The sequence below is a fragment of the Phytophthora sojae genome (assembly GCF_000149755.1).
Source record: "Phytophthora sojae unplaced genomic scaffold PHYSOscaffold_3, whole genome shotgun sequence".
Classification (NCBI taxonomy): Eukaryota; Oomycota; class Peronosporomycetes; order Peronosporales; family Peronosporaceae; genus Phytophthora; species Phytophthora sojae.
In genome coordinates, this window is record NW_009258117.1 from 3123937 (window position 1) to 3136619 (window position 12683).

Sequence of the window (12683 nt, forward strand, 5' to 3'; positions counted from 1 at the left end):
GGCTATCCATTCGATTGGGGTATACACCATGGCAATGACAAAAAAGATGAAGAGCGAGCGAACAAACTCCAACACTTTGAGCGAAGCATCACCGGTCTCATGCCCACGGCCTTCGGGCGATTTCAAGAACCTCGAAAAGGTCCAAAGTGAAGGTTGGGTCTGGGAAGCAAGCACGTGAATATGGGCTGCGTGGAATATTTGCCCCCGGAGGCAGGCCCAGCAGCTCACGAGAGTCGAACGTCACCAACGTCTGAGGTCCAACCACCGGCACGGGATTGAGCACGGGCAATGGCAGAGCTTCGCCATTGTTGTTCCGCTCCACCGTGTAGAGTTTGTACTCGGCAGTCGCCAAGCGGTCTGTGACTGCCACGCACAGGATGTACCGAACTCCTGGAAACAGAGACCACTCCGAAGCCTTCCAGTCGAGCATTCCGGCGTTGTCTCCCCAGCCGCGCGATTTCCCAACCTCGACGATGAGCGTGTACCAGGACAGATAGTCTTGAACACCAGGGGGAAACGGAGCTCCCAAGAAGTTTGCTGGACCATAGCCTTTGTCCGGTTCATAGTCGTGCAGGTCGGGCAGGCCCGGGATGTTTGCTGAGCCCCAGGTCACCATGTACGCGACGAAGCCACGCTGGGCCCTCAAAGCGCCTTCGACTTCTCCAGTGAACCTCTCGTGCTCTTGGGTCAGCGGCTCCACGATGTAGATCGTGCCTTCGATCCACTCGCAGCACTTTGATTTCAGCGCTTGGTTCTCGCTGTCCAGGTACGCTCTCCATTCGTCCTTCGTCGCCCTGCAAACGGGAATGATACGAGTCTCGCGTTCCTGGGCCAAGTCGATTCGGCGAAATTCGCTGTTGATGCGCGCCACAGCCATGTTACTGCGTCGGCGTTGGGTTGGGTAATGATGGGCGGCAACGTCTCCTTCTCCACCTGCGACGATGCTCTCCAGTCCCAGACCGGATGCGGTGGAAGGGGACCGAAGGAAGGTAATACAGTAGTCAGTGCTTAATTAAAACGTCAACTCAAGGCGAGGTCCCGAGTGGTCCGACAACGCTTTTGTTTGAGCAGACGGACACTCATCGGTTTATGGTCGAGCCTTGGCGGAACTTGGTCAGGGCTCGTGAAGGCGCCGCGTCGCAAGTGGGAGAAGCCGGAAGTCGCGCATTGCTAAAACTGTGTCCATCGGCAGCCGGAGGGGGGGGGGGGGGGCTTTGAATGCCTCTGAGCTCCAAGCGCTCTTGTGCTAGCTTTGGCTGGTGTTTGCTCGCGATCATTTCGATTCACCGTCTACCAAGCAAGTGACTGCAAGCACTAGAAAACTCGCCAGCATGTTCAACGAAGACTGGGACGTCATTCGATCTCGGATGTGGGCTCGAACTCTGTCAAACGATAAATAAGTAGCAGCAAGTCCCTCGCAATCGTTCGCGTCCTACTCGCTCAGCAGCTCGTCAATCGTGGACGACAAGGGTCGAGAAATCACGAGCACGCACCGGGGCTACGAAGACTCCACCGGGCGCCTCAAAGTCGTCCATGCCCGGCTGATCGAAGGCAAGAAGTAGCGCACGATTTGGAACCGCCAGAGCAAGCACGACGAGGGACGCCTCGAATCGGAGTGTTCGAGTTGCACGCGCGATAAATTTGAGTCGATGTGGCAGGAGACGCCGTTTAGCACGGACGCGAAGAAGGCTATCGAGCAGCAACGAAGTGAGAGCGTGGAGGATGAAACCACAAACACTATTACCCCCAAATCGAAGCTGTGAAGAAGTCGGAAAGGTAGATAACATTAAATGTAAACTCTAGTGGCGGGTGCATGGCAACTGACAGTGCAATTGTTGTTGGTATCTAAGGTAGTCGATCTCATGTCCTCCCTTGGTGACCAGTCAGAATGGCCGGCGGACCAGCGGTCGCGCTTGTCAATCGAAAGATTTGTCTCGGGCATCATGGCGTCCAAGCGTGGGCTGCCATTGCTGTCGTTGCTGCTTGTGGCGGTGTCACTCGCACCTGCTCATGCAGCTTCAGCTACGCGCGTGGTGGTGCCGGACATCGCCGGGATGATCTACCCACCGTCCACCGCCAGCAGCCACGTGCAGTTCGGAGACCCCAGTTCGTCGTCTCCGAGCGCCTACGAGCTCGTCGCCCCAACAACGACCGACTCTGTTGTGTGCACCGACGCGCGCCTGTGTCTGGAGCTGCGGATCTCGTCCGAATATCAACTGGACCCGTTCTTCCTGAGCCGATACGACTCCAACACGCCATTGGTCTCCGCTACTTTCGACAAATACGACGCCAACGACATCTTGCCCTTGATCCCTGGGAACTCAGAGGCGACGGCGTGGTGGTTCCAGACCAACTCCTCAGACACTACAGCGACTCCCGTGATTGATCTGCTCCTGCGGCTTCGACAGCGCAGCCAGAGGCTGTCGGCTAGGGACCAACTGCTGGTGCAGCTGCGTATCGAATCCGTGGACTCAAGTACGACGACGAGCGCTGTCCAAGCGTACAGCGTGTACGGCAACCAACGCGTGAAGCAGACGACTCGCCGAGTCGATTCCTCCACCGTCCAAGTGGACCTCTCCATCACCAAGAACGTTGACAAGCGGGACGTGGATCTGTCGGATGCGTATCCTCTGGTTGGGAACTCTACAGTGGACAGTTCGAATGACTTTGGGACGTCTTGTGACGACTGTTTTGCGTTCCTCGATTCGTGTGGGGATTCTGAAGCCTGTAACACGAAGGTGATGCCGTGCTTGTTGTCGAAATTGGAGGCGATGGCTGGAGTGAGTGCTTCTGGGAGCTATAGCAGCAGTCAGGATTTGGACGCAGGAGATGCTGGGAGCTTCAGTGGCAGTGATGCAATGGAGGCGGCGGAGGCTGGGAGTGGACTGTACGATCTCGAGGCATGGTACGCGGACTTCCTCAGTGTGAGTGACAGTAGTGAAGAGAGTCTGGAGGAGAGTACGGCAGCGGTCTACAGCGCGAGCGGTAGTTTTGGTGAGAACTCCGACTCTGCGGGGTCCGATGAATCGACCGAGGCTTCAGGTTCTGGTGTGGATGGCCTTGCTGGCACAAAGCAAGTGGATTTACTACAGCCACTAGCTGCGTGTGCCGCTGATCTCCCGGTCACAGCGTGGTCTCCCATTCGACAGGCAATTTTCTGTCTCGCACGCTCGAAATGTGCGCTGGGGAATGTACCAGGCAAGATTGCAGGGGAAGAAGTCCCTACTATCATAGCGGTTTCCAACGGGTCGCAAACCTTTACAGTGACGCCAGCAATCAGCGGGACCAACAACGTGAATCTTACGATCGTGACGCGAGACATTCAGTCCACTGTGGCTGGCCAACAGACTATTGCGTACACCGCGTCGGCTTCCTACTTGGGAATGTTCCTGAGATCGTTTGTACTGATGCAAGCTGCGGATGTTTCAGCTCTGGTAGAATCGTCTGTATCCGACCCTGACGCTCTGCAAGTGTCTTTGACCTACTTCAACGCATTGATGCTGAAGTCCGTGGACTTCCAGACTTTGACAGGAGAGCTTAACATGATCGACTCATCTCCGGTGCAAGCTATTATCGAGTATCCGTCCTCCTCCAGTCAACCGAATCTCGACATAGTTCTGAGCGAGCTTCGGACGCGTGTGAATCCACCTCCCGATACCTGGATATTGTCCGAAGACTGTGTATCGTGCAGCGCGCAGCTCTTTGGGTGCTCTACGGATGAAATCATCACTAAATCGTGCACTTACACCTCCACGAAGAGCCCGTTTGGGCAGTGCATCCGGCAGCAGTTGCCTCCTGCTCTGTTTGAGAGAATGGTGGAAGGAATTATAACATCAAGACTCATTAGCAGTGAGCTCTATCGATGCCTCCCCGATGGCTCCTCTTCGACTGCGTCGGATGCACTGGACCAGCTGCTAAGTGCGCTGTCATGTTTTGCAGCAACTCGCTGTCCGTTTGGCCCCACTGCACTCGTGCAAAACACGCGAGCGATTGTGCTGGAGACGATGTCGTACATTCAACTGCTTCGAGTGTCGCCTACCTCATCGAATGCGCTCAGCATCAAGATCAAGTTCAATCTGGATGACCTCCTCGTCGGGAGCACCAAGCCAATAAACTCCACTTCGTCCGAGCAGGAGATCGAGGCGGCCATTAAAGAGGCCACCGGTTTCGACGTGAGCGTGAGCTCCCTGCGCGGAAAGGGCGAAAGGGCCGAGTGGACATTGGAGATCATCTACCACAACGTTTTCTTACCTGCGGACTCGTTTACCGTGAATGCCGAGATGGATGCAACTTCGGTGGGGTCCGCTACAATAAAGCAGGCCGTTATGGAGGGCGGAGAGGCCCAGCTTCGGACGGTGGCACGCAATAAAACGCAGATATTCCTGCAGACCGAGATTGAGTCTACTAGTCCGAGTGGAAATTTATCACAGAGCGACGTATGCCGAAAGTGCGCGCCAGTCATGAAAAGGTGCCAGGACAGCACAGTTTGCTCCTCCTTCTCGCGGGGTGTTCTCGTTCCTTCCCTGCGTGCTGCAGACACCACGCAGTTGACAGTGTCGTCGAATTCTGCTGGGGCTCAGACCTATGCATTTGATCTCGTACCAACAATTCAAGACGCGCTACCTGACAGTTTTGAAGCCTGGGATACGCTAGCCGCCGAGTTGTATTGCTTGGCCGATGTGGAGTGCGATTTGGAATATGAAGCCGTTGTCGACAGCACCACGGGAGATCATCAGCCAACGTACCTGAGCTTGGACAGCATCTTTGTCAACTTGTCCGTGCGCACTTATCCTGACACACAGTGGACTGCGACTACGACACAAAATCTCAAGCTCACGTACACTCCCGATCAGGACGTCGCCTCAGCTACTGATGCAGCTGATGATCTGTTGAATTGGGTGGTGGCAACGATAAACGACTCGGTACCTGGAGTTACTGTATTGCAGCTGGGAGACTGGACGGTGGAGAATTCGGGGGCTGCGGTTGGTGTTATCGCAATCTATGGACAATTTGACGAGCTTGTTGGTCGCTTTTTGATGGCGCCTTTACTGGGACTACCTACGTTTTCTGCGGCTGAAGCGAGCACGAATGCGTCGAATCTCCCTCCCGCCGGAATAACCACGACACAATGGAGTTTGTCGCTTACTTCGGTCGGTAGTAAGCCTCAGTACAGCAAGTTGGTGGACCTGTTACAGTTTGGAGTTGAGGCTAATGCGGACGATTCCACGACTACCGCTTCCTCGAAGAACATTTCTCCCACGGATCGATGTCGCGAATGCAAAGCAGCAACGTTGGATTGCCAGAATTCTGCCGAGTGTGCGAAGTTCTCGCGAGATTCACTCGTCCCACTACTTCGCAACGCTAGCGATCAAGCTACCGTGAATTTATTGCTCGATGGTCTTGGTCATGTGGAACGTCGACTGTCATTGGATTCGCTCTACTCACTTGCTTCGACCGAGCTATCTTCACTCGAGAGCTGGGACGCTCTGAGTACTGAGCTCTCTTGCTTCGCGTATCGGTGCGACCTGGAGTACAGCGATGTTTTCGCTCCGGCCACGAGCTACCACGAGGCATCTTACCTGCGCTTTGAGAGGGAAAATGTCACCTTGCAGGTGCTCACGTATAACGATACGCAATGGAATATGACGATCAGTGGGTCCGAGGTGGAGTATGTCCCAGATACTTCGCTATCGCCTCTTGAAGCTGCTACTGCATTTAGTGACTGGATTGAAGCACAAGTGACTCAAGAACCGTACGACCTTGGCTATTCAAGAGGAGACGTCACCGTTAACGAAGCGCGTTGGTCGGCGGCGTTTTCCGTAACTCTACGCGGGCAGTGGAGTGACCTCTTGTCCGACAAAATTTTATTAACCGCGCCGCTGGTTCCTACCTTTGAAGCTGTGGATGGAACGACAGAGGATGAATTAGGTATTAACCCTGCACAAGTGACTGCAGAACCATGGGAGCTCTACATGACGACGAACAACCAGAAACCGCAGTACTCCAAATTCCTGGAGCTGCTGGCGTTCGGATTTATCAGAGATATCGTCACCGATACTTCAAGTACTTCAGGGTCCTCTTCATCAACGTCCTCTGATACCGAGGCGCCAACCAACTCCCCCACAGATCCCCCTTCAATTGCGACGTTTGACTGTGACGAGTGTGCTACCCAACTGCGCACCTGCCAGCAAGATGCTGACTGTGACACTGCTCTCACCCAACTAATCTCCTTCCTCGAAATGATGCCCTCCGATGCCGACAGCTCTCAGTACAATACTACCAGCTCTCGGTACATCTACGATGCCACACCTTTGATGGAGACGACGATTTTCAATGATACGTTGACAACCGTCGAAGACCGACTGAAAATGATCACGTTGCTCACTTGTAGCAGCTCACACTGCATCCAAAGATCTTGCGACGTTGGGAAGCCTGGAAAGTCGGCGGAGCTTAAAATCACCCCAGCTCACGCAACGTTTTACGTTGGCGATGGAGAGGAGATTACCATTCGTGGCTTGGACGATGGAGTCTTCACGTTCACAGAAAACGGCGACGCGGCGTCACTATCGCTGTTCCTGGAGACGACGGTGCTCAACAGCTACACACAGTTGGGTGTTAGCGTGGACGTCCAAGAAGCAGATGCGTTCGACCAGGCGCTCCAAGTGTACACCATAGTTTTCAATGGATTGGCGAAGCCGATTCACTTTTCGTGGACCGACGATCTATATGATGATCTCTACGGCAACAGTTTTGGCTCGGATGCAGCGTTTGTATTGCGAAGCTCAACCAAGGACATGCTGGATGCGTTCAGAGCGTGGATCACGTGGCTTTCCTCTGTCAACAGTGACTCATCATCATCGACTTCTCCTGCCGGTTCCGACACTGGATCGACCTCGTCTTCCTCGGGGCCTGACGCCGGAGACGTTGGGTCAACCTCCTCCTCCTCGTCACTTTCGGGCTCTGACGCCGGAGACGTTGGATCGACCTCCTCCTCCTCGTCACTTTCGGGCTCTGACGCCGGAGACGTTGGGTCAACCTCCTCCTCCTCGTCACTTTCGGGCTCTGACGCCGGAGACGTTGGGTCAACCTCCTCCTCCTCGTCACTTTCGGGCTCTGACGCCGGAGACGTTGGGTCAACCTCCTCCTCCTCGTCACTTTCGGGCTCTGACGCCGGAGACGTTGGGTCAACCTCGTTTTCCTCGTCACTTTCGGGCTCTGACGCCGGAGACGTTGGATCGACCTCCTCCTCGTCGTCACTTTCGGGCTCTGACGCCGGAGACGTTGGGTCAACCTCCTCCTCCTCGTCACTTTCGGGCTCTGACGCGGGAACAACTGACTCCGAGACTGGCGAAGCTGCCGTTCTCTCTTCGTATGATGTGTGCGATCAATGCGCTGACCCTCTCGCAAGATGCCAAGATAATGAAGAGTGTGCGGCAGCTTCCAGTGGTGCATTTGTGCCATTCCTTCGTGACGCTTTGGCCTCGCTCAACGCCACGGCAAACGCAGACGACCCGACGCGGATGGAGATTGACTTTGGCTCTATCCTCAAGTCCCTCCCATCCAGTGTATTTACTTCTGCCGAGGCTTGGCACGCGGTTGACGATGAACTGATCTGCCTCGCCTCGAGTCTGTGTGAAGTGGGCTACGACGGCGGAAGCAACTACCAGCCGTCACTTCTCAGTGTGGAGGAAATTGTTGTCGTTCTGCACGTGACCACATTCCAGGATACACAGTGGCAAGTCATCTTAAACGGGAGCGAGTTCTCCTATGCACCTGCTGCCACTGTTACCACCCTCAGCGAGGCAGTTGCAGCATTTCAAAGCTGGCTGGAGACGTGGGGCAAACAACAGTCGCTGGAAATCCACGCCGTAAGCTGGGACGATGACGGTTCATCCCCCGCTACGTTTGAAGTGAAGTTGTTCGGCGATTACGACGATATCAGCGGGCGCTACACAATGCTCGCTCCAGCTCTGATCCCAACGTTTGAGGCAGTCGGCGGAACTCTTTCTGAGGGCGACGACGCTACTTTACGGAAGGCCGAAGTTCGTGTTACGCCATGGAATATTAAGCTCTATTCAACTGAGCAAAAGCCGAGATTCGGCAAGCTTTTGGACCTACTGGGCTACGGTATCGCTGGCTCCTCCGCTTCGGCCTCCACGCCCGCTTCAACACTCGCTTCTCCTTCACACCAAATGGGGTCGAACGACAAGTGTCGCCACTGTGCTTCGATCCTCTCCGAGTGCCAAAATGACGCCGAGTGCGTATCGTTCACCCAGTATTCAGTGATTCCTCTGCTCCAAGACGCGTCGTTGACTGTCACCACTGAAGTATTGAACGACTACGGAGCAGCGTCTTTCAGTGCGGACCTGTACCCGATACTACTGCCGTTGAACGCCAGTGTGAATAACACTCCGGCCGCTTGGGATTTGGTGGCTGCTGAGCTCTACTGCCTCGCGTACGATACGTGCCGGGTCGAGTACAGCGACGTATGTGTCAATTTCCGAGGTGCTGAGTCATGTCCTCCAGTGGAAATGGACTTGGCGCGTTCATCTGTCAAGGTCCAGTTGCGAACGTACGAGGACACCGCGTGGGAAATTACGATAAATGGCGCCGCGTATTCGTACATACCTGATGGCACAGCCTGGGGGGTCGAAGACGAAGCCCAACGGCTCCAGGCGTGGTTTAACGGGCTCAATGACGATGAATCATTCCTGCTTGAGGTGCAAGTGCTTGGTCAAGAAGTTGATTCAGACACGGAGAGTGCCGTACTCAGCTTGCAATTCTTCGGTGCCTTCAATGACGAATTTTATCAGTATCTGATGGTGAATCCGGCGCTGATTCCCAGTTTTTCAGCTGTAGGAGGAGCCACAGCCAGCGCGGACGGGACTTTGCTCGCAGAAGCCAATGTTACACTTCCCAGACTTGTGGTGTACTCTGATCGCCTCAAGCCGCAGTGTAGCAAACTGATCGACTTGTTATCTGCTGGCATTCCTGATGCGGCCCCCACGAGCTCCACGCCAACTCCGACCCCGACTTCAGCTTCGAGAATCATATCCACGTCCGACCCGTGCCGCGTGGAGTGCCAAGACGTCGTCGCCTTGTGCCGGAGCAATACGGACTGTCTGGTGTACCAGTCCACGCTCGCTTCGCTCTTGGGCAGCACTTCTATGGAGATGAGTGCCCAGCCTCAGAACGACTATGGCACCGCCCGAGTCGCCCTGAACATGAGCTCGGTCTTGAGTTCTGTCGTCCCGCTCCCCCCATCGCGTGGAGCCTGGGACACACTCGCAGCTGAGATCGCGTGCTTTAACGCGACGACTAGCTGCGATCTGGAGTACGACGATGTCGTATCACCGTTCTCGGGAGAGCACGTGGCTACTGCACTGAGCATCAAGGAAGTGTCGGTCTTCATCTCCTTCCGCATCTACGTTGACACGATGTGGAATATGACGATGGGCGACGTCGTGACTTCATTTACGCCATCTCAAGCTCAACCTCGAGACGTTGCAACGGAGTTTTCCCTCTGGATACAGGCCCAACTCGAGCAGGCTCCGTACGACCTTGTTGTCGAGACTGAGGACGCCACGTACGACCCCGGCTCGTCGCAAGCTGCAATTTTCCCCCTGAGCTTTCGTGGCGAAGCGAGTGTGTTCGGTGACTTATTGGCGCCTCCATGGCTGATCCCTCGCTTCGAGGTGACAGGGGGGACAGCGGGAGGGGGTGACACGGGACTCCCCGCGGCGGAAGCCAATGTCACGCTCTGGGACGTCGCCATGGTGAGCATTGGGCAGATGCCCCAGTACAGCAAGTTCCTGGACATTCTCGACTCCGGCTTGGACCGGTGAGCAGTTTAAAGTTGTAGCAATGTCTCCGAATGAGCGACCAGCAATGAAATCTCTTAGCATATCAACTTGGGGGGAAAGGCAACTTCAACTTGACCAGGGTTACGCATGGTTACACCGGGTTACGGCATGATTACATATGAAGTGAAATTAGTAACCACTGGGGGTACATTATGTTACATATCCATAACCTGGTTACATGGTATAACCAGGTTACGGGTTACGAGGATCGGGGTAAAATTCTAACTGATATATCGACGCGTGTGCAGGCGCGAATGTTGCGCCATATATACTACTGCACTGTATGCTATAGTGAAATGAAGTAAGAATCAAAGGATATGTTTTAGGGCATCTGATTGGATAATACAAAGGGCATTAAGAGCCATTCAAAGGGAAAGAAGCCAGCGCTGCTGGCAGCAATATGATAAGCCGAGGGATGTGAAGGAAGCAGGCTTTCATTGCCATCACTTCAGAAACTGAAGGCAACTACACACTACATCTACACTGCTTGTACGCAACAGCGAACGCGCCCGTGCGCACGCCCTGCGGGCTACCCGTAGTGTATGTATATACCAACACACTGGGCCGGTAATAAGCTCGCTGCAATCCATTGCCCGCCGCGCGTGCGGACGTAAAGATTTTACCCCGACCCTCCTCAAACCGATGAGGAGTAACCATCAGGAGGGGGTCTCAGAAAAATCTGCGGGGTACTAAGAAAATTCCGGGAAGAACCCGCTTACAGCTGGTTCTTGCAGAGTGGAAGCCCGCGACTCCGCCACCCAGGATGCCAAGCTGTACGACCTCGCTGTCATTCTGCGGAATGCTCAACCAGGAGCGCACCGCCCTCTTCGCGTGCTGCTGCTGCGGCAGCCCAGGCACGAGCGGCCTGCTTTGTGTTATGCTGCTTCGGTCGTCTACTAAGGAGGCCCAACCAAGATTGCGCCACTAACTTCATGCGCTGCTGCTGTGACAGCTCCTCCAGTGTGCTACCCTCTCTGTGTGTGTTGCTGCTGCGGCTTCCTAGAACAGAGGGCCCTCGAGCCAAAACACACCCACCCACATGTGTGTGTTGGCTAACCGGCGGGCGTACGTACTTCACTTCTCCATCCGCAGCTCGGCTCACAAGTGACTCCAGCCCCGCCAAACTCGGCCCTGCTCGCCTCGACTTCGGCGAGCTTCGACTTTGCTTGCATCGCTCTTCTCATCTCGGCTTCGCGCCTCTCAGCTACTCGAGCTTCGACCTCCGACTTGCTGGCCGCCCCAACGCTTGCCACGATACCATGGAGCACATTGCCAGGGGACGCAGAGACCGCGCTGCACGCTACACGGTGCCGCATGACCGCCGCCCTGACCGACGAGGAGCGAACGGCACTTCAAGCAGCGGAGCAGGTCGAGAACTTGCGGCAGTCCGAGATCTGGTTGCGGCTCCTGGAGTTTGCTGCGTAGCCTACCCCCCCCCGCCCAGCGGTCCGCAGGTGTCGCCCTCGATGCTTCATCTGCTCAAGCAAGTGTTCAACGTGATCCTCTTCTTCCACGGCATGCCGTTCGCGTAGCTATGGCTGCGGGACCGCCTGAACGGCTCTCGTCGGGCGGTCCGCGCCGTCGTACTGACCTGCTTCAGTGGAGAGTACCTCCTCGTCCACAACGGAGTCCGACAGCTCAGACGACTTCGACCGGGCGTGCGCTTGCGGCTGCCTGAAGGCGCCCACATCACCTGCAGCTCTCGCAAATGCTGTTCAACTCAAGGATGCGCAGGATACTCGCGAATTTGGGCCTCGAGGAGCTGGTGCGCGGCATCAGCAAAGCCGTGGACGAACGGATTTACACCCACCAATCTGCAACCGGTGAGCTGAACGTGAGGGGGCCGGTAACTTCGTTGTACTGCGTGGAGATGGATTGCAGGGATTTACCCCTTGCTGAGCGCGCCTTCTTCGGGAAGCTGACGGAGTTGAAGCTGAAGTACCCTGTCGTCCGCACTGAGACCAACGGCCAGATGACCGAGATCTTTGAGTGTGACCACCACGACCGATCCATGCCTGGTGTGCGGCTGGGGCGTTCACTACATCCGCAGCAACGAGCTGTACGATGCGGGCAGCTTGTCGTAGCGCTTTTGGAGTGCTTCGTGCCTGAACCAGTGGAATCCAATGAATTTGCTTCCTTCGATGTCCGCAGACGACGTTGCGTCGATTGACTCGTCGAGCCAGAGCTAGGACTTGCAACCACCGCTGGTTCAATTGGCTCAGTCGGTTGAGGCCTTGTCGGCGGCATCGCTGGTGGGTTTGACGATGGATTCGTCGCCCTATATGCGGTTGTCGCCCTCGCTGGCAACGGACAGCTACCAGGTGCTGTGGAAGCACAACAAACCCGTCGCAATGGAGCTCGAAAACGAGGACGCCTGGTGGACGCCTGATGGACGCCTTGGTGGTCGATAGTAATGATATAGACTGCTGTGGTTCATTTTCTATAGTATTCTATATTCTGCAAAACCACTGGTTTATAATTTATCCGCGCTCCTCCATTCTACTATAGTAGTTTAGGAAGAAAATCGCAATACTATCAAACCCTGGTTATAGTACTGTAGAACCTTTATTTGGGCCCCTGGGGTACTAAATTAGTACCCCACACACGCAAGGGGGGTGGGGCACTATTAAAGGGTGGGGTACTAGCAAACCGAGCAGTGTCTCATGTAGCCCCGACTAATACCCACCAAAAATTCCTCGATTAAAAACTTGTTGCTAAGAGATCTTTATAAATAATATGTACAAAAATCTCTCAGCAGCAAGTTTTTAATCGAGGAATTTCAAATTATGAGGCCGCGTCAAACAAAAAGACGCTAAGCCA

The 12683-nt window shown here is 55.0% G+C and overlaps 3 protein-coding genes across 3 annotated transcripts; 2 read left to right on the plus strand and 1 right to left on the minus strand.

Annotated features, from left to right (window-relative positions):
* Nucleotides 1–97: 97 nt before the first annotated feature.
* On the minus strand, nucleotides 98–877 carry PHYSODRAFT_493907 (hypothetical protein; the record flags this gene model as incomplete). The annotated part of the gene is made up of 1 exon (XM_009524639.1): nucleotides 98–877. The coding sequence occupies one exon, from the start codon at nucleotides 875–877 to the stop codon at nucleotides 98–100; it is 780 nt and encodes a 259-aa protein (XP_009522934.1).
* A 1177-nt stretch (nucleotides 878–2054) lies between these two features.
* On the plus strand, nucleotides 2055–2529 carry PHYSODRAFT_496825 (hypothetical protein; the record flags this gene model as incomplete). Its single annotated transcript, XM_009524640.1, has 2 exons — nucleotides 2055–2444; nucleotides 2500–2529. 2 exons carry the CDS (start codon nucleotides 2055–2057, stop codon nucleotides 2527–2529), a joined length of 420 nt encoding a protein of 139 aa, XP_009522935.1.
* An 8266-nt stretch (nucleotides 2530–10795) lies between these two features.
* Nucleotides 10796–12033, plus strand: PHYSODRAFT_298440 (hypothetical protein; the record flags this gene model as incomplete). The annotated part of the gene is made up of 3 exons (XM_009524641.1): nucleotides 10796–10904; nucleotides 10956–11391; nucleotides 11598–12033. The coding sequence occupies 3 exons, from the start codon at nucleotides 10796–10798 to the stop codon at nucleotides 12031–12033; spliced, it is 981 nt and encodes a 326-aa protein (XP_009522936.1).
* Between the last annotated feature and the right edge of the window lie 650 nt (nucleotides 12034–12683).